Source organism: Epargyreus clarus, unplaced genomic scaffold, assembly GCF_041222505.1.
Source record: "Epargyreus clarus isolate Ecla_fem2 unplaced genomic scaffold, WU_Ecla_fem_2.2 ptg000029l, whole genome shotgun sequence".
Classification (NCBI taxonomy): Eukaryota; Metazoa; Arthropoda; class Insecta; order Lepidoptera; family Hesperiidae; genus Epargyreus; species Epargyreus clarus.
In genome coordinates, this window is record NW_027332235.1 from 6,820,911 (window position 1) to 6,847,617 (window position 26,707).

The window sequence follows — 26,707 nt, forward strand, 5'->3', positions numbered from 1 at the left end:
TGAATGACAATACCATAATTTGACATCTTGGAATAGATCTGGTGATGGAGCCAGGATATGGATGGTAGATTTCTTACCAATTTAGCCCAAATTCGAGGGATTTACTAAGAAATGAACCATGCTCCTGCTGGCTCCATCATCAGATCTGTTCCAAGATGTCAAATTATGGTATTGTCATTCAAATTACATACATGTACGAAGTTTTACTATGAAACGACAGTTCAAAGTAGGTAAAAATTGACTTAATAAATTGTAATACTTTGTTTGCTAGTTAGTTACTAAATTGTTTTTTTTTTACAAATGAAGAATGATATTTTTAAGTGTGTAACTAGGTAATAATGTGATTTAGTATTGCCTGACACGTTGTGAGTCGGTAGAAACCGTAATTTAAATAAAAACTCGATCATTACGTTTTAGTTGGTTTCAGTCCCTTTCATGCAAAAACGGCCTTAACTTTTTTTTTTCAACTTTAAATAGTAAGTGTGGTACCTTTTTGAAATCTCTATAAACTGGACATATTTTTTGGCGCAACGCACACTTGTAGTCCAGTACATTTTTTTTTCACCGCGACAAGTCAAAGTTGAGGGAAAAATAGTAAAAAAATTAAAATCTAAAAATATCCCTATTTTTTTCATGCTTCCTTTACATCTTTTAACCAATTTACATTTTAATATGATAGACCAACTATCTGATAGTATTTAACAGAAAAAATAAACGCTGCATCACCAAATTTGTACACGCAGTTAACGAAAGAAGATGAAGAGGGCTGAATTTCTCAAAAAATCTAAAACAATTGATAGTGCAAAAACGGTGACACTTTTACTAAGGTAATTTTTTTTCCCCAGAGAGGTCAGACCCTCACCTATGTTCTCTTCAAGTTTGTCGTGGTACTTACGGGACACCCTGTATAAAGAATAGTATCAAAAAAGTAAAAGTTAGTGAGCCACTTCTAGATGATGCTAATATACTACTGGTTGAAATAGGTGAACATTAAGCAATTATCAACATTTATAGACCGCCGTGCTTCAACAATATAGAAAGATTTCTTTTATCATTAGACAATTTACTATTACAACTAAAAAAATATCAAAATATAACAATAGTTGGAGACATTAACATTGATATAATAGATAACAGTAATGACAGTCGATCCTCTCATTACCTTAATTTATTAGCCACACATGGATTGGTACCATCACATTTGGTACCAACAAGAATAAATAGCTGTCTAGACCATTGTTTTTTTAAAACTAAATATCCTACAACTACGGTCATATGTGATTCGACAATAACTGATCATGCTACCATAATTACTGCAATTCAGTATAATAATACTAACTTAAATCCAGAAACTCATACATTTACTCATAAAATTAATTATCCCGCAGCTATACATGAATTATCCACATTGAACTGGGAATCTACTATTTTCCAACACACAGATCCTAATAATGCTACAAATACATTTCTCGACATAATTACAACTATATTAAAAAAGCATACCATTATTAATAAACTGTCCAAAAGAAAAATCATTCTAAAGCCATGGGTATCCCCTGGACTTTTGAGATGTATACGGTTTAGAGATAAATTACATACAAAAACAAAGAAAGAACCAAATAATGAAATACTATTAATATCTTATCTATGATACAGAAACTATTGCAATAGAATCCTTAAAAACTTAAAAAAGCAATATGAGAGAAAGCAAATACAAATTAATAAAGGTGATATAAAAAAAACATGGCAAGTAATTAAAAATATTTGTAACATAAATCAATCAAATAACAGTCCTACTGAGCTATTGAACCTAGTTAGGTTCAATAGCTAACAATAACCTAAAAATTCAATTTCGATGGTCAATAAACACTTTGCTAACATTGGACGACACCTATCAAACAAAATATTAAATAAGCTTGGTACAAATGAAGACAGATTAAAACTAAATTCAACATGCAATACTAATAATTTTATATCAAATTCATTTGTGTTATTACCGACAGACCCTGTTGAAGTAAGAAACATTATTTTATCATTACGTAACTCTGCATCATCTGGATGGGATACTATACCATCCAAATTCTATAAAATGGCGCTGGACTTTATAGTGACCCCCATTACGTACATATGCAATTTGTGCTTAACACATGGCGAATTTCCAACCAACTTAAAAAGGTCTATAGTAATACCGATATTTAAAACCGGAAATAGAGACTGTGTTAATAATTATAGGCCCATATCGCTCTTACCTACTATATCAAAAATTCTAGAGAAAATAATAAACTCAGGCCTTCAAGGTTATCTTGAAAAGTATAAGTTATTATCATCTAACCAATTTGGATTAAGAGCAAAAATGTCATCTACGTCATATTGTACAAAAGCTAGATAACAATGAAAAATGCGTGGGTATATTCTTAGACCTCACAAAGGCCTTCGACACTGTCTCTATTCCACTATTACTTCGCAAGTTGGAACAAATAGGCATAAGGGGGATTGCTCTCAAGTTATTGCATAGCTATCTCACTAATAGAACCCAAATCGTCAAAATAGGAGCAACCCTAAGTCCGCCTGAGAATATAACATGTGGATTACCTCAAGGCAGTGTAATCGCTCCTACTCTATTTCTGATATATATTGACTCCTTATTTAGGATAGACCTAAACTCTGCCCAAATTATTTCCTTTGCAGATGACACAGCAGTATTGTTTAGTGGAAACAATTGGAACAATGTCAATAAAGCTGCTGAGACTGGATTCTCTGAAATTACTAAATTGTTGAATCATAACCTCCTAACGATAAATCTTGACAAAACAAAATACATTACATTTCGCGTTAAAAATGATAACCTCTCTGAAACTGAAAATTTTAGCTTAAAAGTACATAATTGCAATGATACTAACGAATGTCAGTGTTATAAAATATCAAGAACTGATAAAATAAAATATTTGGGTGTAATAGTAGATCAAAATTTACGATGGACTGATTACATAAAATTACTTGTAGGCCGGGTTCGGAAGCTTATATATATATTTAAAGGATTAAGACATATAAAGGAAGAAAACATTTTAAGAAACGTGTACTACTGCCTATGCCAGTCAATATTATCATATGCCATAACTATATGGGGTGGCGCGAGCAAAACTTTGATGCTAGAATTAGAAAGAGCTCAAAGAGCGGTATTGAAGGTTATAGGTAACAAACCGTATTATTATCCCACCACTCAACTTTATAGTGATATGAAATTCTTGACTGTCAGAAAACTATTTATAAAATTATTAACTATACAACAACATAGAAATCCATTAAACCCTGATTTACAATTGAAAAAAAGACGTGTGATTCCATATGCTATTCCATTATATAAGACAAAATTTAGCCACAGATTTTCCCCGTATCTGGGCCCCTATTTATACAATAAAATAAATAAATACACAGATATACTAAATGACACTACTTATTCATGTAAGAAAAAGATTGACAAATACCTACAAACAATGACATAATTATACTGAAACAGAAAATCTTTTGAATTAAGAGCGAATGATACAACAAGGTAAGATCCAGTACACTCTTTTCAATAATGGAAATAAAATTGCTTCTTTACACATTAACACAGATATATGCACACACATTCACAAACACACACATTTTGACTCATACGCACACATTAATACAAACTTATCCATACATAATAAATTATTTATGTATATAATAATTATTATTATATATTAAAAGTACTCCACACAAACAAATATAATTTATTATAATAATTACATTATAACCTCCAATTATAATCTGTGAATTACTCGTATATATGCTAATTTAAAACCGGTATGAAAACATGAAACAAATACTAGTATAAATAAATAAATTAAAAATAGTATCAATTAAGTGCAACTAAAATAAACTGAGTTTTTTCCTATTATTTTACTTAGGGTGAAGCCAAACGAACGTAATTTTATGAGTTGTGAGTCGCGTATTTTCGGTCACTTATTTTACGTTCAACTGAATTTCTGTTGAGCTGCCAGACGGACGTAATTTATTCAGTTACTATTGAGCGTTGGTACGGGGTATTTGTGTCATCAAGTGCGATGGATCCATTGAAAATATTGTGTATTTATGAAGCGTATTCAGAAGATGATACCAGAAAAAGAAGCTGGGTGAACCCACTCAATAGTGAGAGGCTGATATGTGGACAGTTCCATACATTATATGAACGTGTATGTGCAAATCCAGATATGTTTAAAAACTACTACCATATGCCATTACATGTTTTTCAAGAATTATTACATCAAATAAAACCTTTTATTACTAAATCGGACACAAATATGAGACTAGCCATCAGCCCAGAGGAAAGATTAATAATAACACTCAAGTAAGTTTTAAAATATTTTAATTATTATTTTACTTTAATATAAGGATTAAGGAACAAACTGCACAGTGTTCTATGTTTCATCAAATTCATTAGTTTCATTGGAGTGATATTCATTTGCCTGTGTTGTGTATCCTCTATTTACTGGTGTCGGGTAGTATTGATTGCTGCTGTTGCTGTAGGAATCGGAACAGGGTGATGAAATATGAGGCCAGTTTGATTGTGTGTGCTATTCTGGAATTTGATACTTAACTTTATTTAATGCTTTCATAACTTCCATGCGAAATTCGAAATTCTGTTTCTCTGTCATTTTGGACATCTCCGGCAAAAAAGATAATAAAAAATATCGATTAGGATCCTTATCATCATTATCAAGCTTTTTGAGAAGAGATTCTTGAAACAGTGTCATTGTTTGTTTTTTATTTTTTGTTCGGGATACAGATGGTTGCGATGACACTGTGGGTGTCTGCTTTGACGTCGACGGCTGGTTTTGGTATTCAGGTGTTTGCATTGACGCTGGCTGGCTGGTAGACGGTTGATACAGCGGTGAGTCCGCTTCTGTGGATCTGAATTGTTCATCAAGAGCTTCATCATCGTTGTTGCCAGTTATATTACTGTCATCGTTATCAGTGTTTTCAGGAGAAGAAGACATTTGAAAATGAGTTCCTTGACTGTTTGGTAAATTTTAAAAACTGCAATAAATCAAAATACGGGCATACTTTCTTCTTCTTTGCTGCGCTACCACTTCTTTCTTCATTTTCTTTTTTTTTTCACGCGTGTAATAATCTCTTACGGCTTTCCATTTTTTTTGCAGAAATTGTACTGAAAAGTAAAAGATTTAAATTTTAATAGGATGATTATGTTATTGACTTATGTACCTAATAAAATTTAACTTAAGTTTTTTGAATTGTGTTCAATTAATTATTTTTACATTTTGTTTCAGGTATCTTGCCAAAGGTATTGATTTAAATACAATAAGTGAAGACTTCCTGATTGGGCGTTCTACTGCGTATGATATCGTTAAACATACCTGTATACAAATATGGAATGTACTTCAGCCTAATGAAATGCCAGAACCAAATGAATCTATTTGGAATTCGAACTCCGAGCTTTTTTATAAGAAAACTAATTTTCCAAATTGCGTTGGGGCAATAGATGGTAAACACGTCAGAATAAAATCACCTTCACACAGTGGTTCGAATTATTATAATTATAAGAAATACTTCTCCATCGTGTTAATGGCTGTGGCAGATGCAAACTGTTGTTTTACAACGATTAATGTTGGTGATTATGGAAAAGAATCGGATAACTCTATATTCAGAAATTCTACATTAGGTCAAAAGTTTTTCAGAAATGATTTAAATTTACCGGAAGACAAAAATTTGCCCAGTTATACAAACGAACCCCAACCTTTTGTTTTTGTTGGAGATGAGGCGTTTGGTTTACACAGAAATATGATGCGCCCATATCCTAACAGAAACCTAGATAGAAACAAACGTATTTTTAATTATCGTCTTAGTAGAGCGCGACGATGTGTAGAATGTGCTTTTGGCATATTAACAAATAAGTGGAGGGTACTCCACTCTTCAATGCAAGTTAACCCTGACTTTGCCATTGATATAGTTAAAGCTACATGCGTATTGCACAATTTCGTGCGAAGGAGAGTTGGAGCTAACTTTGACGATGAGTTTCTGAAGTGTCCTTTACAATGTATTCGACAAATTTCAAATGGAAGAAGGTTGTCGAGTTCTGCTATATCCACCAGAGATTTTTTTAAAAATTACTTTGTTTGTGAAGGAGCGTTACCCTGGCAAAATCGAATCAATTCTGTATTCTGATATTTTACAAAAAAAATCCTTATTGGTAATTTTAATATAGGATACAGCATATAGATACAGCCGGTATAGATATAATATATCAATAATATGTTAATAAAGATTTGGTAAAAATACTCACTTTTCTTTTCTTTGTCTTCGTTTCTCAAATTGTTCCATTCTTCAAAACAATTCTCAGCGACCTCTTGCCATGCTTTCTGTTTCAAAAACTTGTCACTATATGACTTTTCTGATAAATTCCATAGACATGGCCGTTGTTCAACTTCAACAATCAATTTTTCCGTGTCGAACATTTTTGCAAGCGAGAAACGTGTCGACTCCTACGCATCCCGTAACGAACTGTCGTGTCCTCGTGTCGCTGCCCCGCTGACCGCTCTCCGCAGCGCCCCTCCATCGCCCCGACAGAAATTCGGTCGAGTTTATGCGCGTGAGTCGGCAGACAACTCATTTTGCGTCGTCGTGTGGTACAAACTACATTTTTGTATGAAACCGAATGCAGCAGAAATTACGCGACAGAAATTTCGCGACTCACAACTCATAAAATTACGTTCGTTTGGCTTCACCCTTATACTACACTGTTGAATTGTGCAATGTGGGTACATAGAAATAAGTGAATAGTGAATAACGAGCGAGTGACGCTGTTCTGCCGTCATACAGTGCAAACTAGTACGGAGAATAGAATAACATGCCGTTTTGAATTATTCTGTATCAAAATTGTATAGGTACCATTAACCACTATGTATTAGCACTTAACAATGATGTATATCGCACATTACATTACTGCTAGATTGTCAGCTAATCATTACCTAATGTACATTGCAAATTATTATAAAAAGCGGTAATATTATGTAATTTTTTTTATTGATTAATAAAGATTATTGAAATTAAAAAAAAATGATACTAAAGTTAGCCGACGTTTTTTATTTTTTGATTTTATTTTTAATAATTAAATTAGAACAAAAAAATATTTTTTAAAAATTGCACTTACAGTTTTTGAAGTTTTTTTACAAGTGAAGTTGAAGTTTTTTTTAAAGGTGGTAGAACCCTTTGTGGTTCGACTCCGGCGGCACCACCGCCACACCTATTTCTACCTAATAACAGCAGTGTTAAGCGCTGCTGTGTTCCGGTTTGAAGGGTGTGGTAAGGGAGACAGACTTTTCCGAAGCGTTCCAGCTTAGTCCTCAGGGGTAGCGGCGCATCTGTGGCCGACCTCAGGTAGGAATATCTAATCCTATCTGGGGTTGATTACCGATGTCCATGGGCGGCAGTAGCCACTTACCATCAGGTGGACTGCATGCTCGTCTGCTACTCTTATATTATAAAAAAAAATAAAAATAAAAAAAAAAGTGATTTTATTTTTATTTTTTTGTAATCATTTTTTCAATAAAAAAAATCTAAAACTTTTTATGTCAGCTAACTTAATTTTCATATTAATTTAAATATTTTATAATTATCGATTGTAAACTATTGATACTTTGCAGCTCCAAAATTAGTTAATTTAAAATCTTAAATAATATTGAATTAAATTCATATGATAATTAATCATTTTATATGTGCCAATATTTTATTATGTGCCAAAGAAGTACAACTTCTAACGCGTGTACATGAGTACACACATCACTTTTTTTTTTGTATAAAAGTTTAACTAAATAATTTTTTTCAATGAAAAAAAATTTCTATAAATACTTGAGACTGAAGTTAACAGACACCTGACAATTGGTTGATTTTTCTTTAAAAATAAACTAGACAGAATTTTTTTTATAAAAATCTCATTTATAATTTTTCAGAGCTTCTAAAAATGAAGTTTTTTAATAACATTATCTTACTAAAATTTATTTGTTAAGAAAATTCTAAAAATTATCAGATGTCTCTCAATTTCAGTATTATAAATATTTAATAAATGAAGTCATATTAGCACTTACTCATCTGTCGATGTACCAGCAACCTCAGTAGACAAAGAATCTACAGTACCATGTGCTTCGGAACACTCCAGAATCAGGAGCATGTGTTTCGGAGCTATTTCCCGAAACTTCCGGTGTATTGTCATGTTCCACTACACTTTGATCTTGTAAATACTGAAAGTCTCGCGGTATTTTAATTGCAGTAAATAATTATAGCACTGTGCGTGATATAAATCATTTAATGATGATTCCATCGACAATTCGAGGTCATCATATGTTCCTCGAGACTGTCGGAAAACCGGCTTGCTCCGACGATATTCCAAAATATTTACACATTTTTTTAATGTTTTTACCGTAAATTTTATTGTTTTTTGTGAGGTACTTTCACCACAAAATACACATTTTAAATTTATATCACTCATATTAAATATTTATAACTTTTAATTCACACAAATAATATTAAAATAACATAAAAAGCCAAAACGTGGGAAACACGTAAACAGCATGCCACGAACGAGTCTTTATGATCAGCTGTGATGGCGTCATGGCAGCAGAAACCAGAGTGGGGACGGAGTGAGAGAGTAATAGATAGAGAAAGAGTGAGAGAGGAATAGAAACGCGGAGAAGGAAATGTAGGCATCACGCAGCTGCACGCATTTAACTTTATCGACGAATTTTTGTTATTTCGGCTTGCGGAAATCGTCAGATTAGATTTTTTTAATTATTCTTGAATTATTTCCTTCAAAATAAAAAAAAATTTAGCTACGCTCGAGAATGTCGAGATAACGTTTTTTTTTACAACTTTGTTGCCCTCCCCTTTCTTTACGTCACTCTCAAATTGTCAGATTAGTGGAATATATACTTTTTAGGATGTAATTAACTCACCCTACCTTAATCTGACGCGCTCGAGAATTTCTGATGGTCAATTTTTTTTTAATAATCTGATCCTGTATCCTTCACGGGCGGCCTTATATATGGGCCTCATGTTTCGTGGAGGTACTTTACCGGGTATAAAGTATCCCCCTGTATATTAATCTGCCGCGCTTTAGTAAATCCCGAAATCCCCGCTTGGGCTCCCCTACTATAAGGAGTACCTTAATAGTCGAACTATTTATTGTTAAGGTGTTTTCCTTACTTAAAACTGTGGTAAGAGCAATAACTAAAGGAATATCTGCGTGTTGTTGACAATTTCACCGATTAGTTTTTTATTGTCTGTTTTAGGTAAATTAGTTGAAATGAAATGAAATATATTTATTTTGTATAGGCCAACGGCGGCACTTACAAATTGTCAGTTACAATATTTTCTTAACCTACTACCGGATCGGAACGCGACCTCTACGAACGTTGACGAAAGTACTGTATAGGATTTATTGAGAGTAGGAAATTATTTTGCTTAATTATGCTTAATTTATTTACAAGTTTTGCTTTATTTTCAAGAATTTTCTGCCGTTTTACAGGGCAGTCTCGTGACACTGCTATGTGATTACTCTTGCAATTAATGCATAATGGATTGTCCGAGTTTGTAGTACATTCTTTATAATAATGAGACTGTGAACAGATTAAGCATACTACATTATGTTTACAATATTTTGTAGTATGTCCAAATGCACTGTCCAAATGAGTATCGATACTATCGATTGTTGTGAACTATCGATTGCATGCTAATTTGCGATAGTATTGTTTACTATTTTCATGTATAGTAATCAATCGTTATAATATTAAAAACATTTAAGTATAAAGTACCTAACTAATGACATATACTGCACCACGATAAATAAGCTGATAATTCATTCATAGCTTCGAAATTCCACTAGTCAATTTTGTATTTTTTTAATGTGGGTAATTGTGTAAAAAAATATAAATTGTTACTTAACTGTCGATGTTCATTTCGAGTGTTGTTGAGTTGAGACGTTGTGCGTGTTAGAGATCGATCAAAGTTTATAGAGAGTGTGTTATAAACATTGTTATATCCCTTAGAGTCGATTTCACCTACACTTAATTTATACTAGAGTAACTATCCCGTTATAACTTTACTCTGTCAATTTATTCCATGGTTAACTTTAATTTCGTTTCACCACGTTAGTCTAAGGATATCTTACTCTCGCATAGTTACTCTGTGACGTTGAATGAATGAATTCAACGAATGCGTAATGCATCCAAGTAAAATAGACAGTTTGACGTACACTTGCACAATAGCGCTGCATATTCTTACATTTGTTCGTATAATACGTTACCTTGACAATTGAGTTGACGGTGATCCCGCGCTTTTTGGTTTAGTTTCGTTGTATTTCGATTTTTTTTTAATACGGCGTTAAGAGATTTTTATGATTGTTTTATAAAATATATAAATGTAATTATATATAAATGTATATACATAAATATATGATTGTTTTATATATAATAAGTTGTTTTATATAATAAGTTTATTATATTTATTTTATTTTATAAACGAAATCTTAACACGATATCGTGCTCTTCATAGTCTCCAAAATAATTAGCTCATGTTTTAAACCACCGTGGGCGAAGAAATAAACAATCATCGTCATCACAATCGTTTTTGTTTAATAGTAGTTCAGACGACGTGCCATTTTCAAGGTTTTAATCAATGATGTAAGTAATAAGTACAACTTGTACAACTTACAATACAGTGACAGAAAATGACACTACTAATCTAAGAATAGCAGCTTACTCGGCCGAAATCGGCGGTATACGACTTTACTCCAGTATAGAGATTTTATCTCTAGGATAAATGTTGATGAAACGTAAAATAGGCTAACTCGCGAGTAACTAACGATTTATTCTGGAAATAACATTTATACGACGTTGGTGAAATCGGCCCTTACTTGTGTTACAATGAAAGATTAGGTTCAACCAATCAAAAGGCAAACATACTTTAAGAAAAGCGAAAATGGAACTCGTGTTACATGTGAATTATGCATGCGAGAATTTTAGTATTCCAATGAAATGAAATGAAATGAAATGAAATGAAATGAAATATATTTATTTTGTATAGGCCAACGGCGGCACTTACAAATTGTTAGTTACAATATTTTCTTAAACTACTACCGGATCGGAACGCGACCTCTACTGAGAAGATCCGGTAAGAAACTCAGTGGGTTTGTCTTTTTTAATTTTAAAAATAATTATTCTCTTTTTATTTTTTTTTTAAATGCCATTATTTTTACATATAATTAATAAAGCATTAGCTCCAGTATCTTGCTTTACATTTATCTAAAAAAAAAGAAGTTTGTTCAGCAAGATACGCTACACTTTGACATTTTCTTAATTAACTAATAATTCAAGTTGGTGAATTTAGGTAGCGCCCAGGACATGAATTCATAATATAGCTTCATGTATGGGTCTCTTAGCAAATCAAGAATTATTTGGCCAGATATCAAGCGCTCTGATAGTGCCATATCGGTGAAATAGAGCTTGAGAGCTTCCCAATGGTCCAAAACTCTTTTGACCACTTGAACTAGCGAAAGCCACCTTGTCTGTGATGGGTGTAACATTTTTTGTGGTTTTAATTCTAAAAATGTTTGGAATTGAACCAGTTGTGCACATCGTTTAGAGCTCATCTTTAAAAAACGAAATATATTTCTTGCTAGCTCCTCACACCTATTTGGCAATTTCTGGCACGCTGCGCTGGCGCAAAGATGAATAGAGTGGCAAGTACATTTCATTATTATTATGCCGGGGCACTCTTTTTTAAATCTACTGGCCACAGAATTTTCCGAACCCATCATGACATTACAGCCGTCTGATCCGAATCCAACAATATTTTTTAATGGTATGTTGTGTCTCGTAAATGACTCAATTATTTTACTGTAAATATTGTTTGCAGTTGCTCCTTCATTCGCTTCATTAGGGTCATCACCGCTGAATAAATTATGAAGGTTCCAAAATTTACTTCTTATTTTTCCTACATGGTCGTCAAAATAACGAACAACTACACATGAGGCTTTATTGGTCGAAATATCCGTTGATTCGTCCGTCATTACACTAAACTTCGATGTTTTAAGTTCTTTGGCTAATTTCGCTTTATAGCTTGGACTAATGGCTTTAGAAACTATTTTAGCATTTTTTTTTCGAGTGAAATTCATCTCTTTTATAACTTTAGAGTCCGGTATGCATTCTTTTAAAACCTTGCCTAAATGGTCTGACACATTAAACGACATGTTGTGTTCAGCAAAAAAAGCAGCTAACTTAATTTCCGCAATTCTAGCCAATTTTGTTGTGCTTGGTTCCTGTGTCGAAGAAGTGCTTGCCGTAAAAAAACTCGATACATTTTGGGTGCCTCGTTTAACAGACAAATATTTTATATGTTTCTGACCTTCACTATGTTTTGTGATTATGTGTTTTTCTGCAACCATGGAAATGTCACTGTTGGAATATAGCAAAAACTCAAGCCTCTTATAATGTATAATATTCAAGTAGGTTATATATGATAAAGCTGGCAGCTGAAAAACATATATTTTTACTTCTTCTAATTTGTCATTCTGTCAATGATTTCGATATAATAAAAAGTATCTTTTTGGAGTGAATTTTATTTTATTATATTTCATAGTTTATTTTCTCGTTCTCCTGTGGCCTATTCCCAAAAGGTTATGGGCCCAGGCTACGCTATCGTAAAATATTGAAAAATATAGTCATCTACTAAGTATAAAATTTATGTAATATTTTAAACATGGAGTCGCGGAAGAAAAAGACACATGAAAAATGTTTGATGGCAAACAATAATATATAAGTGTCTAAACCAATACTGTCTACGGCGAAAACAATAATGGATGACTTAAATAAAATTACGAATGGAGAATTTTTTTGGCTACACAATTATTTTGACTGCGTAAGAAACAACTTAATTTGGAATTGCGACCAGATATCAAACGCTGATACAACTTATTTTAATGATTGAGTAATATGATCACTAACTTGGTGCTAAACTTGATTAAATGGATCAATGGATGAAATGGATCGACGGATTATGGATCAAAGGATGAAACGAATCGACGGAATGCATATAATTCAATGTCTCATCTTTTAGATTCAATGAATACATTCAAAATATTCAAAGTAAAATTGAGACCTGAAACAACTGAACTTCAAATATCACACGCTTGTAAAAATATAAATTTTAATATAGAAAGATGTGTAAACTACTACAAGAATACTTACTACATCATGCAGATACACAAGCTAATATGAATTTTTATCATGGAAACTGTTGGTGTAAAAATTATATTTTTTGCGATCTGAACCCGTCGCTATTACTGATGCTAACTGTCATTATATCAAGTACCTAATTGAAACAAAATGGAGACAGTAGTAGCTATATAAATGTAAATGCATTGGACACTGCAAATAAAAATAAGGACAGTTTCGCTTTTATGTCTTAAAAATGAAATTTATTTGATTTTTGTTCCAATTCTAACCCTGACACTTGTTTTTCTTTTAGATTTGAAAACTCTGATCACTTTGAAAATACAAAGGATTAATATGTGTCAAATGACAGACTACGTTTAAAATTGGAGGAGCTAAAGATTTGGTAAAGGTCAAAAACAAAGAATTTAAAATTCTATACTGTTCACCAAAAGTTCTGTGGAACTTTAGTTCTATGGAACTTAAGCTGTACCTATGCAGCTTCTTAGTAAATCGAATTGAATAATAAAAGGTATGTGCCGGTTATTAAAAAATGAAGGGCATATTTATAAAAATAGTAAATGTCTAATATGTAGTATAAAGGATGATAGTATCATTATTTTTCATAAAATGATAGTTCACAGTATAAAATAAACTTAATTCAAAGTTAGAAATCGTATTAGTTATGGCACAAACGGTCATTTGAATAAACAGAAATTAAATTTGAATAGCAGTGATAGCCTAATGGTTAAGAAACTCGACCTGTCTAACGAAGGGTCCGAGGTTCAAATCCCAGGCAATCACCTCTGAATTTTTTCAAAGTTATGTGTGTATTAGAAATTAATTATTACTTGCTTAAAAGGTAAAGGAAAACATCGTGAAGAAATCTTCTACACCTGAAAGATTTATATAATAAAAAATCTGAAAGGTATGTGAGTCTACAAATACTCACTTGGCTAACGCGATGAATTATGACCTAAACCTTCTCATTCTGATAGGAGACTCATGCCCAGCAGTGGGACAATAAATGGGTTGATGAAATTTGAATATTTTTAAAGATTTTATTATTGACCGTCATGTGACAATCTTGAATACTTATATGTAATCTGTGATCTTGAATTTCTGAAAGTCAAGACTGACCAGCTAATGGTAAAAAAAAAAATAAACATTTTTTTTTTTTATTATTCACTGTGATGTTTGCGATTCGATAACGTCGACTTCCTTTGATGACAAAAATTGTCTTTATGTTAAATGTATTTTAAATGGGAAATAAGTATCATTTTAAAAGTCTAAAAGTGAAAATGTATCCTATAGTAACATTATTCATTTACATTATGATAAGGATCGAGAATATATTTCTGAAATAATGAACTTAAGGAATTTTTGTTGGCAAGATAATTATGTATCATTAAAATTTACCTTATAAAACACAATAAAATGGTGAAACAGAGCAAATGAATCGTATATTAACCGAAATGGTTGTAAATGCGAAATTAAATAAAGCTTTTGGGGTGAAGCTGTTACAACAGTCATATACCTACTTATATTTATAAAAATATACATATTCCCCACTAAAGCTCTGATAATAAATAAATAAAACACCATGTAAATTGTGGCAAGGTAAAAACAAAATCGATCATATGAAAATGTTTTGGTGCTACTGCTACGTTCGTAACACAGTTAGCAAGATTAAAGATAAAATAAATATAGTTCAAAAAACTAAAAAACACGCTTTTATGATAAAATTAACTAAAAAGTAGAAAATCTAAATGAATCTAGGAATCAATTAAGGAACAGTAAATAGTATAATTGTGAAATAAATCTACAAAGTTTGAACGAAATCTGGCCGTTTAAAGTGGGTCAAAATCGCGCCCAAAGAAGTCGGTTACAAACATACAAACATACAGGTGAAGCTAATAAAAAGCGTGTAAATATTTTAGATCCAGCCTAGTTGGTAAAGATTTTAATGGATATACATTATTAAATATTAAAAGTAATGAAATGTCCATAGCTGCTAAGCAGATCATGTAGTTGATGAATTAAATATTGAAAATAATGACAACAAACATTGAGCATTACATATCAATATAAAATTTAGAAAGCCTGACTCTGATTCGGCGAAACTAATTGAAAGCTAACAACAACATTTCTTAAATGATAATGCGTCAACAATAACTATTAAATACTTGATCAATCCCTGAATTATTATATACGGATGCACAATCCTGATAGCTGATCTTTATTAAGTACTTTGCATGTAACGTTCGCACCAATAGCCAGATTTACTACATTTATATAGATTTAAATGTACAGCATATGGACGAAAATACTACCTTTGTAAATTTCATTTGATATAATTAGAAAAATATATTATAATGGTTTTCATACAGAGAATATTTATATGGTAGTACCAGAAGGTAAAGGTTGCTAAAGATAAAGAAGGTTGCCTAAAGATAATAAAGTAAGTAAATTAAATAAAAGCTTTAACGGCTTAAAGCAGACATCTCGGCTTTGGTTTGAACGTCTTCATGTTATACTTAAATATAGGGTTTAAAAACTCTTAAAGGTACATTCTCATGCAGATGCATGTAGATAAATGTTTAAATATACCTATATAAGATAAATTAATGCAAATAATTTAATATATGTATAGTCCCACACGTATGTATATGGTTTAATAATTTCAACAAAATAAGCATTATAAATTTGCAAAAACATTTTAATGCAAATAATTTATATTACAAATACAAAATAAATAACATAATTTCTTGATATAGATGTTGAAAGAATAGCAAATACAATATCACTTAATCAGTCTACTAATGTGCAAAATGTGTTAAAAATATTCTATAAGTGTAATTTATCCTAATCACTTTCCTTATAAATTATTCAGTATTAAATACTGACTTATGCCATGGTGCACATTGTAGAGTTAAATTAAAGTTACTACTTTGTATAGAAATGTGAAAGTAAATGTACTTACGCATCCAGATTTTTTGTCTTAAATGTGTAAATATTTAATACATCTTTTAATGTTATATAAAAGATATAAATAGTTAAACCTAATCAATGAAAGCTGTAATTATATGTAGTTAATTATTGCTTATGTGGACTCTGACTGAGAAACTGAGAACGCGACGAGACGCACAAACATAGTATTAGAAACTATTTGTTCAAAGTAATTAAAACTGCATAATTTCGTGAAACACACGAAAACAATGTAGACACTGTCGCAGTCTCATCAGCTAAAGCAGAGTACGAGTATAAGGTTTTGTTTGAAGTTTTCTTTCTATATTTGACTGATAAATCGATGTGGTCTGAAGTATCTTCAGCTCCACATGTGCCATGGTTAAGTTTGCCATTGTAAAAACATTTATATTTATTGTAAAAAGATGTGTGTTATGGAGTTTCTTTCGCCGCTTCTTCTCCATAACGAAACACCTAGTGAAGTGGTGGTAGATGTAATGACATTCAAGAAGTGTTCTGCAAAGAACGTATTTATAAATTGTTTTATACTTGAATTTTTGAGGGAGGCTGTTGGAATATAGCAAAAACTCAAGCCTCTTATAATGTATAATATTCAAGTAGGTTATATATGATAAAGCTGGCAGCTGAAAAACATATATTTTTACTTCTTCTAATTTGTCATTCTGTCAATGATTTCGATATAATAAAAAGTATCTTTTTGGAGTGAATTTTATTTTATTATATTTCATAGTTTATTTTCTCGTTCTCCTGTGGCCTATTCCCAACAGTCACAAACTTTGCACCTCGCTTTATAATTATTTTTAGGGTCCTGAGTGAGCCACTTACTGAACTTAGGGTCCTTTTCCCAATCCGGCCTATACTTTTGAAGACGATGTTTCTGTTTTTCAACCATATCGCTTCAGACGTTTTTCGTCGTCTTAATCAGACGTTTTTTCTTTGGGGTGGATACTCCCGGTCTATCGTCATTTTCATGACCATCACTGCCATTGTCCATAATTAAAACACTAAAAACGTATTATTTTACACAAAAATTCACAGACTATTTGTTGTCACTTCGATTGAATTTCGAATGGAATGGAAGGAACGAGATTAGTGGAAAGAAAGAAGTGTACTGCGGAGTATAATCGGGGAATCCCCGGCCATCGACACAGAAAACATCGTAAGATCAGAATTCGGTCGGATACTCGCACGGTCGAAATATTCATACATAATGAAATAAAGTTAAGCATTCGGAAAAAAAACTTTAAATTATAGTATTTTAGCGTACTATCCTTAGGGGTGGATAGTATATAGTACAAAGGGCGAAATTATAGTATAAATACTATAATTATAGTACAAAATCCAACCCTGCTTATGGGGCAATTCAGTGGAGGTCATCAAAGCTTTTAGGTTACAAAAAAGAGTTATAAGAGCAATATGTGGCGTAGGACCATCAGACAGCTGTCGGCCATTATTTAAGCAACGTTTTAACCTTAGCTTCTATGTACTTCAGAGCGGTAGGTATTTTTGTAAAGGAACATATTGACTATTTTAAAATGAAGAATGATTTGCATGAAGTCAAATATATTACCCCCGCGATTAACTCGCAAAGATAACAATAATTTATATGTACCATGTTACCGGCTAAAAATGTTAAAAAGAAATGCTCACATAAATATAATTAAAGTGTATAATCATTTACCAAGCTCTTTAAAAGATTTGCCAATACTTAGATTTAAGAGGAAACTAAAAGCCTGGCTTCTAGATAATATTTTTTATAGCCTTAATGACTATTTTCACGGAACAGCAAAATAATAATATTAATAATTTAATTTATTGATATTTATAATGTAAAATAACACGAATATTGCAAGTTAGCCGGTGTACCGATAACCTATACACACGTGGCGAAAATCTTCATTAGCCAAATGTCGTCAAATAATACGATGGCACTGATTGAAAAGCTAACAGGAAGAGACAATAATAATCCTACATGGAGGTTTGCAGTGCAAACATATCTCGAACACGACTAATTATGGAATTGCTTCACTTCTGATAAATGTGATAGCAAATTAGACACAAAATCAAGATAGAAAATAACTCTTGTACTTCCAATTAACTATATACTATACAAGAGGCTAAAACTGCTAAAGAGGTGTGGCCAAAGCGTTTGATGATAAGGGACTGGCACTTCGAGTTGGTCTTCTACGAGAACTAATTACGTCATTAGATAATTTCCAAAATATAGAAGAGTATGCCAATACAATTATGTCATCAGGGAACTCTATTACTGGCTGATTTATCGGAGACGTATCAAGCAATGATGGTGGCCCTTGAGAGCTCCGAAGTAGCAATTACTGCAAATTCTGTAAAGACTAAGCTTCTTTAAGATGTGAGAAACTCTGAATCAACTGCAATGTATGTCAATATAACAAAACGAAGCAAATCAGACGCAGTTTGCTAAACAAGCTCTTAATAAAAAGATAAAACGAACAAAAGTCCAAGGTGTTATGTGTGCAATAAATGTGTCCATATTAATAAACACTTCAGAAATAAGAAGAAAGAACACAATTCAAATGATATGTTTATGTTATGTCGCAGTGTTTTCACATCACAGGTTAAATATCATAGGTTAATGCTACATGAGCAACATTATCAAATATTATGTATTTAAATTTTCTAACGCATTATAGGGTAAAGGCCGGATACTATCCGGAGCTATCTGGGAGTAACTATTCATTTTATCAAAAATTTTAAGATTGTTTCTTTCAATATAGCTTGTGAGCCGCTTTCGGAGAGTCATACCGCCGAATATTTATCAACCACCATTAAACATATTTGTGAAAAATGGGAAATTCCTGATGAAAAAATTGTGGCCGTCACTACAGACAATGGTGCAAATATAGTAAAAGCCATTGAATTAACATTTGGAAGAGCAAAGCATATTCGTTGTATAGCCCACACATTAAACCTTGTTGTGCAAAATTCAGTCATGGTAAATGAAATAAAAATATTTATCGATAAAGTTCGCAGAATCGTACAATGGTTCCATCAGAGCGGAGTTGCTGCAGACCAATTGAGAAATTCTCAAAAGGCTGAAAATGTACCGGAAGGAAAAATTAAACACCTGATAGGAGATGTTTCAACGCGGTGGAATTCTCAATTACATATGCTTGAAAGGTTTATAGCTATGAGTGGGACGGTTGGCGGTATTTTATTGAACTACCCTAATGCTCCTCCTATGATTCAAGCTAGTGAAATTGCTGTACTGAAAGAGGTCGTAAAAATTCTCAAACCGTTTGAGAAAGTAAGCGAGGAGATGTGCACTGAAAAATATGTTAGCGCAAGTAAAGCTATTCCTATTATAATGTGCTTGAAACAGTTTTTGGAAAAAACATATCCATCGCATGATTTGGCCATTCAATTAAAAAATTCAATAATAAATGAATTTAAGAAAAGATTTGAGCACATACAAAAAGTTCATTTATTTAATACTGCAACATTTCTAGATCCTCGTTTTAAAAAATTACACCTTGATGACGGAGCATCTTTGGCAAGAACTATGAACTACATTAAAAAATCCATTGAAGAAAACCGAGAACCTGAGGATTGCCCTCTGTCAATAACTTCGGCCGCTGATGATGTGGATAATGATGATATTTGGGAAACCCACAACAAGTTGTTGTTGGAGACTATGAGAACAAGTCGAAGTCAAATTCAGACATCTGAATTAAGCTTGTACATAGCTGCGCCTCTAATAGGATTAAAAGAAGACGCTTTAGAATCCTGGAAAAGCTATGAGGGAGCTTATCCCAAACTCACACATTTGGCGTGTAAGCACCTATTGGTACCGGCTTCTTCGGCTCCAGCAGAGAGATTATTCTCGAAAGCTGGCGCCATATTAACAAAGACCAGGAGCCGAATATTATCCAAACGCTTACCTAAGCTATTATTTCTGAACTCATTGCCTACGGATTTCTAGTTTTTTTTTATTTAAATAATTTATTTTGTTGATTTATTTTAATTTGAACCTTTTGTAATTTGATTATTCTAAAATTTTAATTTCCGTTGATTTTATAAGAACTTACTATTTCAGTAGGAATATCTAGTTTTTTTATTTGAATAATTTAATTTTGTTGATTTATGTGAAAAAAAAATTTAATTCTTTTAAAACTTTAATTTGTGTTGATTATATAAGAACTTACTGTTTCTGTTGTTTATTTTTATAATAAATATATTGAATATGGCGTTTATTTTGAAATCAACTGAAAAATTAAGAAAAAATCGATTTATACAACAAAATCGATTATTTTCTTAAGAAAAGTCGATTATTTATTAATCGATTTTACATACTTAAAAAAAAAAATCGATTAATTAAAAATCGATTTTTAATCAACAATGTCACATCCCTACCGGATAGTTGCCTCACTTTTAAACATTCTGAAAATTATTTAGTACGTATCTTACATGTACACATAGGTAGTTACACATAGGTATTTTACCTTCTATAATAGCCTATTTTTGTATACTACATATAATTAATAACGTTTTTGAATAATTCATGTTTTATTTCACCTCTCAGAAAAGGGATAGTTACTAGTATGGCGGATAGTAGCCTAGCGTAGAAAATGCTTCGGAGGATACTGGCCTGGTGCGGGGATAGTAACCTCAGTATGATTATTATTTAGGATAAAAAGAAATTTATATCAAATAAAGTGATATTTATTATTTTTTTAAGTATTTTTAATTTACTGAGGTCTTTCATTAAATACTATTCAAAATATTAATTAACATTATATAATTCAAACTTAAAGTTATGAAAATTATTTATTATAAAATACAGTATTGAAAACAAGTTTTTCCGAGTTCAGATACCTCTTAATAGTTCTGTATAGTGTATTTTTTTACTGGAAAAGGTGGGAATTCAATCAAAATCGTTATCTTCAAATTTTGAAAAGTGTTGTACAAAAACTTCTTGTTTTGATCCTAATGACTATCAAACGTCTTTTTTTGTCTCGTTCATGGTAATAAATACTTCATTTTCAATAGAATTACATTTACAAGTGTGACCGGATTCCCGCAATATCTTTGATACAGTTTTGTCAGTTGTTATTGATGCACTGCATGTTGACCGCTTCACATCTCCACAAAATGGTACGGTTTTTATTTTTTCGAGAATTTTATTATAACGATACCCATTGTAAAACAGTGTAGGTTTCCCTTTCTGTTTTTTTTCTATTATAGGGAAAATATCCATCCTAGATAGATCCATCCCAGTTATCACAGGCAATTTACCACGCACGATAAGTTATTTCGATAACATTGCCTGTAAGCACTGACATAATGAATTGCAATTGAAAAGGGAAAATCTCAAGTGCCGGTACTAGATATGAAAATGTTGTAAATTGCGTCACGGTGAAAGAGGCCAATGTTCTTGTACATTTTGCGTGTTGTGTTCATTTTGCGTTTGCACATTTTGCATTTTGTACATTTTGCGATTTGTACTTTTTGAGAGCGGTGCTCATTTCACTTTTTGTTCATTATGCTTCGATTTATCTTAAGAATACAATATTTTTTTGTACCACAAGCTAATGTTTCTAACTTTCCACTCTCATGCGATGGTTTTTAATTGATGTACATGTTTCGTGGAACCACATCCGACATATCTCACATTGAATTAATCAGATTTTGATTTAGTTAAATTGTAATCCTCAAAACATTCAATGCCATAATTACCAATTGAAACTTTTTTTGTCGTATTTACTATTGAATTAGCATTTTTGACTTTTAATGCCTTTTGAGTGTCACTTATGGATTTTTCGTCTTTTTCTCTTTTGATTGGTAGTCCTTTGGTGGTTCTCCCTTTAAGCATTTTTGAACTGATGATTTTTTCTTCACTTCCACTACTGTCAGAACTTTCTCTTCCTTAATGTATAATATCTGTGTCGTCAGTTTCAGTTTCACTGCTAGTCATACCAATATATTTTTCTTATTTTTGCGATAGCCCTTTTTTTTCTTCTTAATATCTTTCTTATCCCCAGCTTGGTTTATTCTTTTTTAGTTTCTGTGGTAATTTTATTTTCTGTATTTTTTTTATTTTATCCGCTTAATTATTCTTATTGAATAATATTTATCGTTGGAGTTTAAATTTTTGCAGATTGTTTATCTTTTAGTCATGCTTAGCGGTATTCTTGGTATAGGAGATACTTGATGTAGAAATTTAGACGGTGTTTCTTCTTTAAACTTTTAATTCTGGGATTAATTAAAAGACATCAGCCCTTTTTTCTTCTTAATATCTTTCTTATCCCCAGCTGGTTTGTTCTTTTTTTGTTTCTGTGGTAATTTTATTTTCTGTATTTTTTTTTATTTTATCCGCTTAATTATTCTTATTGAATAATATTTATCGTTGGAGTTTAAATTTTTTGCAGATTGTTTATATCTTTTAGTCATGCTTAGCGATATTCTTGGTATAGGAGATACTTGATGTAGAAATTTAGACGGTGTTTCTTCTTTAAACTTTTAATTCTGGGATTAATTAAAAGATATCAGCGATGGCAATGATAGCTCAGTATTATCCAAGATGTAATTTTCAATATCACAATTTTGTAACGCTAAACAATCTTGAGACATATTTACTCGTAACAGGCTTGAAGACGGACTCGATGGCGTGTAATTTTGGTTTACATTATTCTGCTCAGACTCATGTAAGATAATTTCCAGATTATCAGAACTACTTGTAATTTGAAATGGCCGGTACGGCTTATAGGCGGCAGTCTCTTAGGGGCGGCAGATTGCCGAGGACGCTAACTCGATTTAAGTATAAAAGTCAAACAAGTTCACTCAACTTTTCATGTTTTTTTTTAACTAATACTTACGGTAAATCCCTATAGAAACCTAACATTTTATCTATATTACTATGTGAGTTATGGATGGTAGCGGCGGGCGGCCAGCAGTGGCTCAGGGTAAGCTCTCCGCTTCCCCCCCGTACTCACCGAGCCGCTTGTGGCCGCCGCCCGCGCAAAGCGACACACAGCTACCGGCAGCAGTGTTTGTTTTACCTTGTTAAACAAAATACGTAATGACTACTGGGGGGTTAGCCAAGTTGACATTCTACAATTGCTTGCGCTGTAAAAACGCTAGAGTGTATGAAAATATTAATGATCACGTGATCAAAATAGTGAAGTAGAAAAGTCGTAGCCAAGTTACACGATGGAATAGAACGCTCGCTATTCTACCTAGGGTATCCTAAAAATATTAGAAAAATGAAATGCACAGTCGTTTTTATATTTAAAATGAATAGGAGCATATAATATAGCTAATGATAGATAGGATAGGACTTACGAGTTATTATAGTTTTTAAATAAAAATATTGTCTGAGTTTAACTGTTTTATTGCATCTTTATTAATGCTTCATATTAGCTTTACTTGTAACTAAACAATTTATTTAAACCTTAAAAGAAAAATATAATATTAATATCCGTATCCTTTGTTTTTCATATATTTCTCCTGTTTCCCTGCAATCTTCCTGTCTAGGCATAAAGCTGGTGGTGATGAGGTTTGATATTAATTGTGTACGTATAAGATGTGTTTTCTATTAAATTTTAAGATTGAGCGACAGTCATAGTTGCCTGTTTGTAAAATCGTTATTGCCATCAAGGTAGCTTAGCAGGCCACTCACACATCTGCCGCAAAGAGGGAATATTAATTACCTCGATTCACGACGAACTACAAAATGCAGAAATAGTCTGGCTAAATCGGCAAAGACGTAATCTTTATCGACAGTGCATCGAAACAGTGAGCGAAATGTTTGACACTTTATTCATCCAGCAATTTATGTTGAATAAAGTGACTTTTGAAGCACTTGTTCGAGAACTCCGACAAAATACTTATTAGAAAGGGTCCTACGAGATTCCACTACAAGTGAAGGTATGAAATACCATATTACCTGTTTATATCTTATAAAGTCTTGTAAACCACAACTAAATTTTAATCTATTTCTTGATCTGTTTATAGGTCTTGTGCGCACTCAGTTTCTAGTTCCTAGGCATCACGCAACATCTTACTCAACGCACAATTAGTCGCTGCTTAAGAGAAGTAGTTAATGCTTTGAACCACCCGTCTATGATGGCAAAATGAATTGTTTTTCCAAAAACACGACATGAAAGGGAATTTATAACACAAGAGTTTGTCAATGATCAATACAATTTCTTTTTTTTGGAAATACAGTGTAAACTCCATGTAACGTCACTCGATTTAACGACAAACTCTCTAAAGCGTCGAAAACAATTAGCTTAGTTGGTTTAGCTTGTATTCCATACAATGATACACTCTACATAGCATTACACCCACTCTCAATAACGACCACAATTGAGTTAAAAAGTACCTTTTAAGTTGCTAAAATTAGTAAAAACTGCGAACCTGTGTACGTTCTTTTGTCGCTTTATTATCCTAGCCCGCAATAAACTCGACTGTCGGCATCATGCATACTGCATACATAAAAACATTTCCTTTGTCACCAAGATGCCTCAATATTCTGATATTGAGGCATCTATGAATAAAATAATTAAAAAAATACAACAAAATTACTGGTGCAGCAAAAGACGTCAGACAAAAATAACCGTCTACACGCAATGGCGTTCAAATAAGATTCTTTTTTATGTACATAACTACTAACACTAAACTGAAATAAACTTTTTCTTTTTCTAATTCTGATTTTTCTTCTCTCCATTTAACGACCACTCTCTATAACGCCATAAAATGCACAGTCCCTTCAGTGTCGTTATATAGAGTTTACACTGTATATGCAACACATACCTTTATACAAATTGCGAATGATATAATTTTATTTATTATTTTAGGTTTCAAAGCAGATTTGGCCATCCAGGTGCATAAATTGCACTCATATAGCTTTATATAGCTTTAGTGAAACCCGATGTTAATGAGCATCTTTATTATAATAGAAAAGTTTACCATCCGTTAAATGTGCAAAATATCTCTTAAATTTTCTAAAACATTGGCTAAACGATTTAAGGTAATGTTTCGGTTTTCCTCCATTTCTATTCTTCTTTTTTCTATGTTAAGTCTTTCCATCTCCCTCTGATGATTATTTTTCTCGACAAACTCCAACTCCAACTCAAGACGACGATTTTCGACGCTCAGGAATTCGCTTGTGGCTCGTTCAAAAGGCGTTTGAACTCTTCGGGTGCGCGCTCTAAATAGCCTGTGCCGCCGTGGGGTAGATATATTGGACGTCACCACGGGAGAAAGGCTTGCTGAACGCCGTAGTGTTCTAGAAGTCCTTTGTGCTATCCTTGCACTTGCTAAATAAAATGACGGGATCGTCGTGGGCATAGAGACAGGAGGTGGTGTTGACATATCGTGTTGTGGAGTTTCACAGAAAATTGGCAGTGATAATGGCGCAGGAGATTATGTATTTCCTGTAAGATATATAACTTTGAATGTATATGTAGAAATAGATATAAGATAAAAACATAACATTAACATCACGCCTGTATTTCTTCCTGGGGGTAAAAGAGGTACAGATTTTACTCCTACATTTTTCCACTTATGAAATTAATCCCATTTAACAGGGACCGATCATATTGCCATGCAAATTTACTGAGAAATTGCTTAAAAATACCCTATAACACCTCTTACAGAACTTGTAGGAATACAATTCAATACAATCTCGCCTGTGGCTCTTTGGAAGGTGTGGGTGTGGTGTAGTTGACGCTGGTGGACAAATTCGTCGAGGTTGTGGGTCCTGAAATATGAGAAGTATAACATCGGAAAAAATAAAAAAAAATACTACCGAATTATATTTCATTTTAAAGTAAAAATAATTTAAATCGATGTTTGTTAATTACGTATTTTCAAAGTCAGCACTCATATTGGACACGTACACCTACGGCGGGACCCAGTGATATATACTGATTAAAAAATATACACGACGAATAGATAACCTCTTTCCTTTGATAAGTCGGCTATTAGTAAAGAAACATACAAAATTAACAACTTACATCGAATCCTTTCTCCTCTATTTCAAATTGACCAACTACAGCAGACAATCTTATCAAACTTAGAACCTGTACTGGTTCGGTTAGTACAAATATAATGCCAATCGGTCCACTACCGTCCTACCCGCACGGCGTCCACACTAAGAGTGACGTACCAGATCAACTGACAGCTACTCGATGTCGCCAGATGCGTATCAATACCGCACGCCATACCAGTACTCTTACTAGTACTCGTATCTATGTTTAGTGTCTAATTATGAGCGTACTTACTAATACACTACACCTGCCTTTTACAAAATAAAATAACAATATAAAATATAAACAATATTATTTTTATTACAGAAATAATTGAACACAACCAGAATTATACACTGTTTACCATCAACAATGGGACTATAAGTAATATCAAATATTAGAAAACTTTTCCAAAATAATCTATAATATTTATCGATTTAATTGACCTTCTACTCTTACACT

The 26,707-nt window shown here is 32.4% G+C and overlaps 1 protein-coding gene across 1 annotated transcript; it reads right to left on the reverse strand.

The window, feature by feature from the left end:
- Window positions 1–3,928: 3,928 nt before the first annotated feature.
- On the reverse strand, window positions 3,929–6,591 carry LOC140754573 (uncharacterized). Its single transcript, XM_073089617.1, has 3 exons — window positions 6,157–6,591; window positions 5,066–5,211; window positions 3,929–5,017 (listed from the first exon to the last, which is right to left on the reverse strand). Exons 1-3 carry the CDS (start codon window positions 6,498–6,500, stop codon window positions 4,602–4,604), a joined length of 906 nt encoding a protein of 301 aa, XP_072945718.1. The 5' UTR covers window positions 6,501–6,591; the 3' UTR covers window positions 3,929–4,601.
- Between the last annotated feature and the right edge of the window lie 20,116 nt (window positions 6,592–26,707).

Excerpts from the sequence above, each read along its gene's own strand:
- LOC140754573 (XM_073089617.1), bottom strand. The coding sequence starts at position 6,500 with ATGTTCGACACGGAAAAATTGATTGTTGAAGTTGAACAACGGCCATGT. Across the intron at positions 5,212-6,156 it reads AACGCTCCTTCACAAACAAA|AATCTTTTACTTTTCAGTAC; the intron begins GTAATTTTTAAA and ends TATTAAAATTTA. Across the intron at positions 5,018-5,065 it reads CCGTATTTTGATTTATTGCA|CTTCTCCTGAAAACACTGAT; the intron begins GTTTTTAAAATT and ends TTCAAATGTCTT.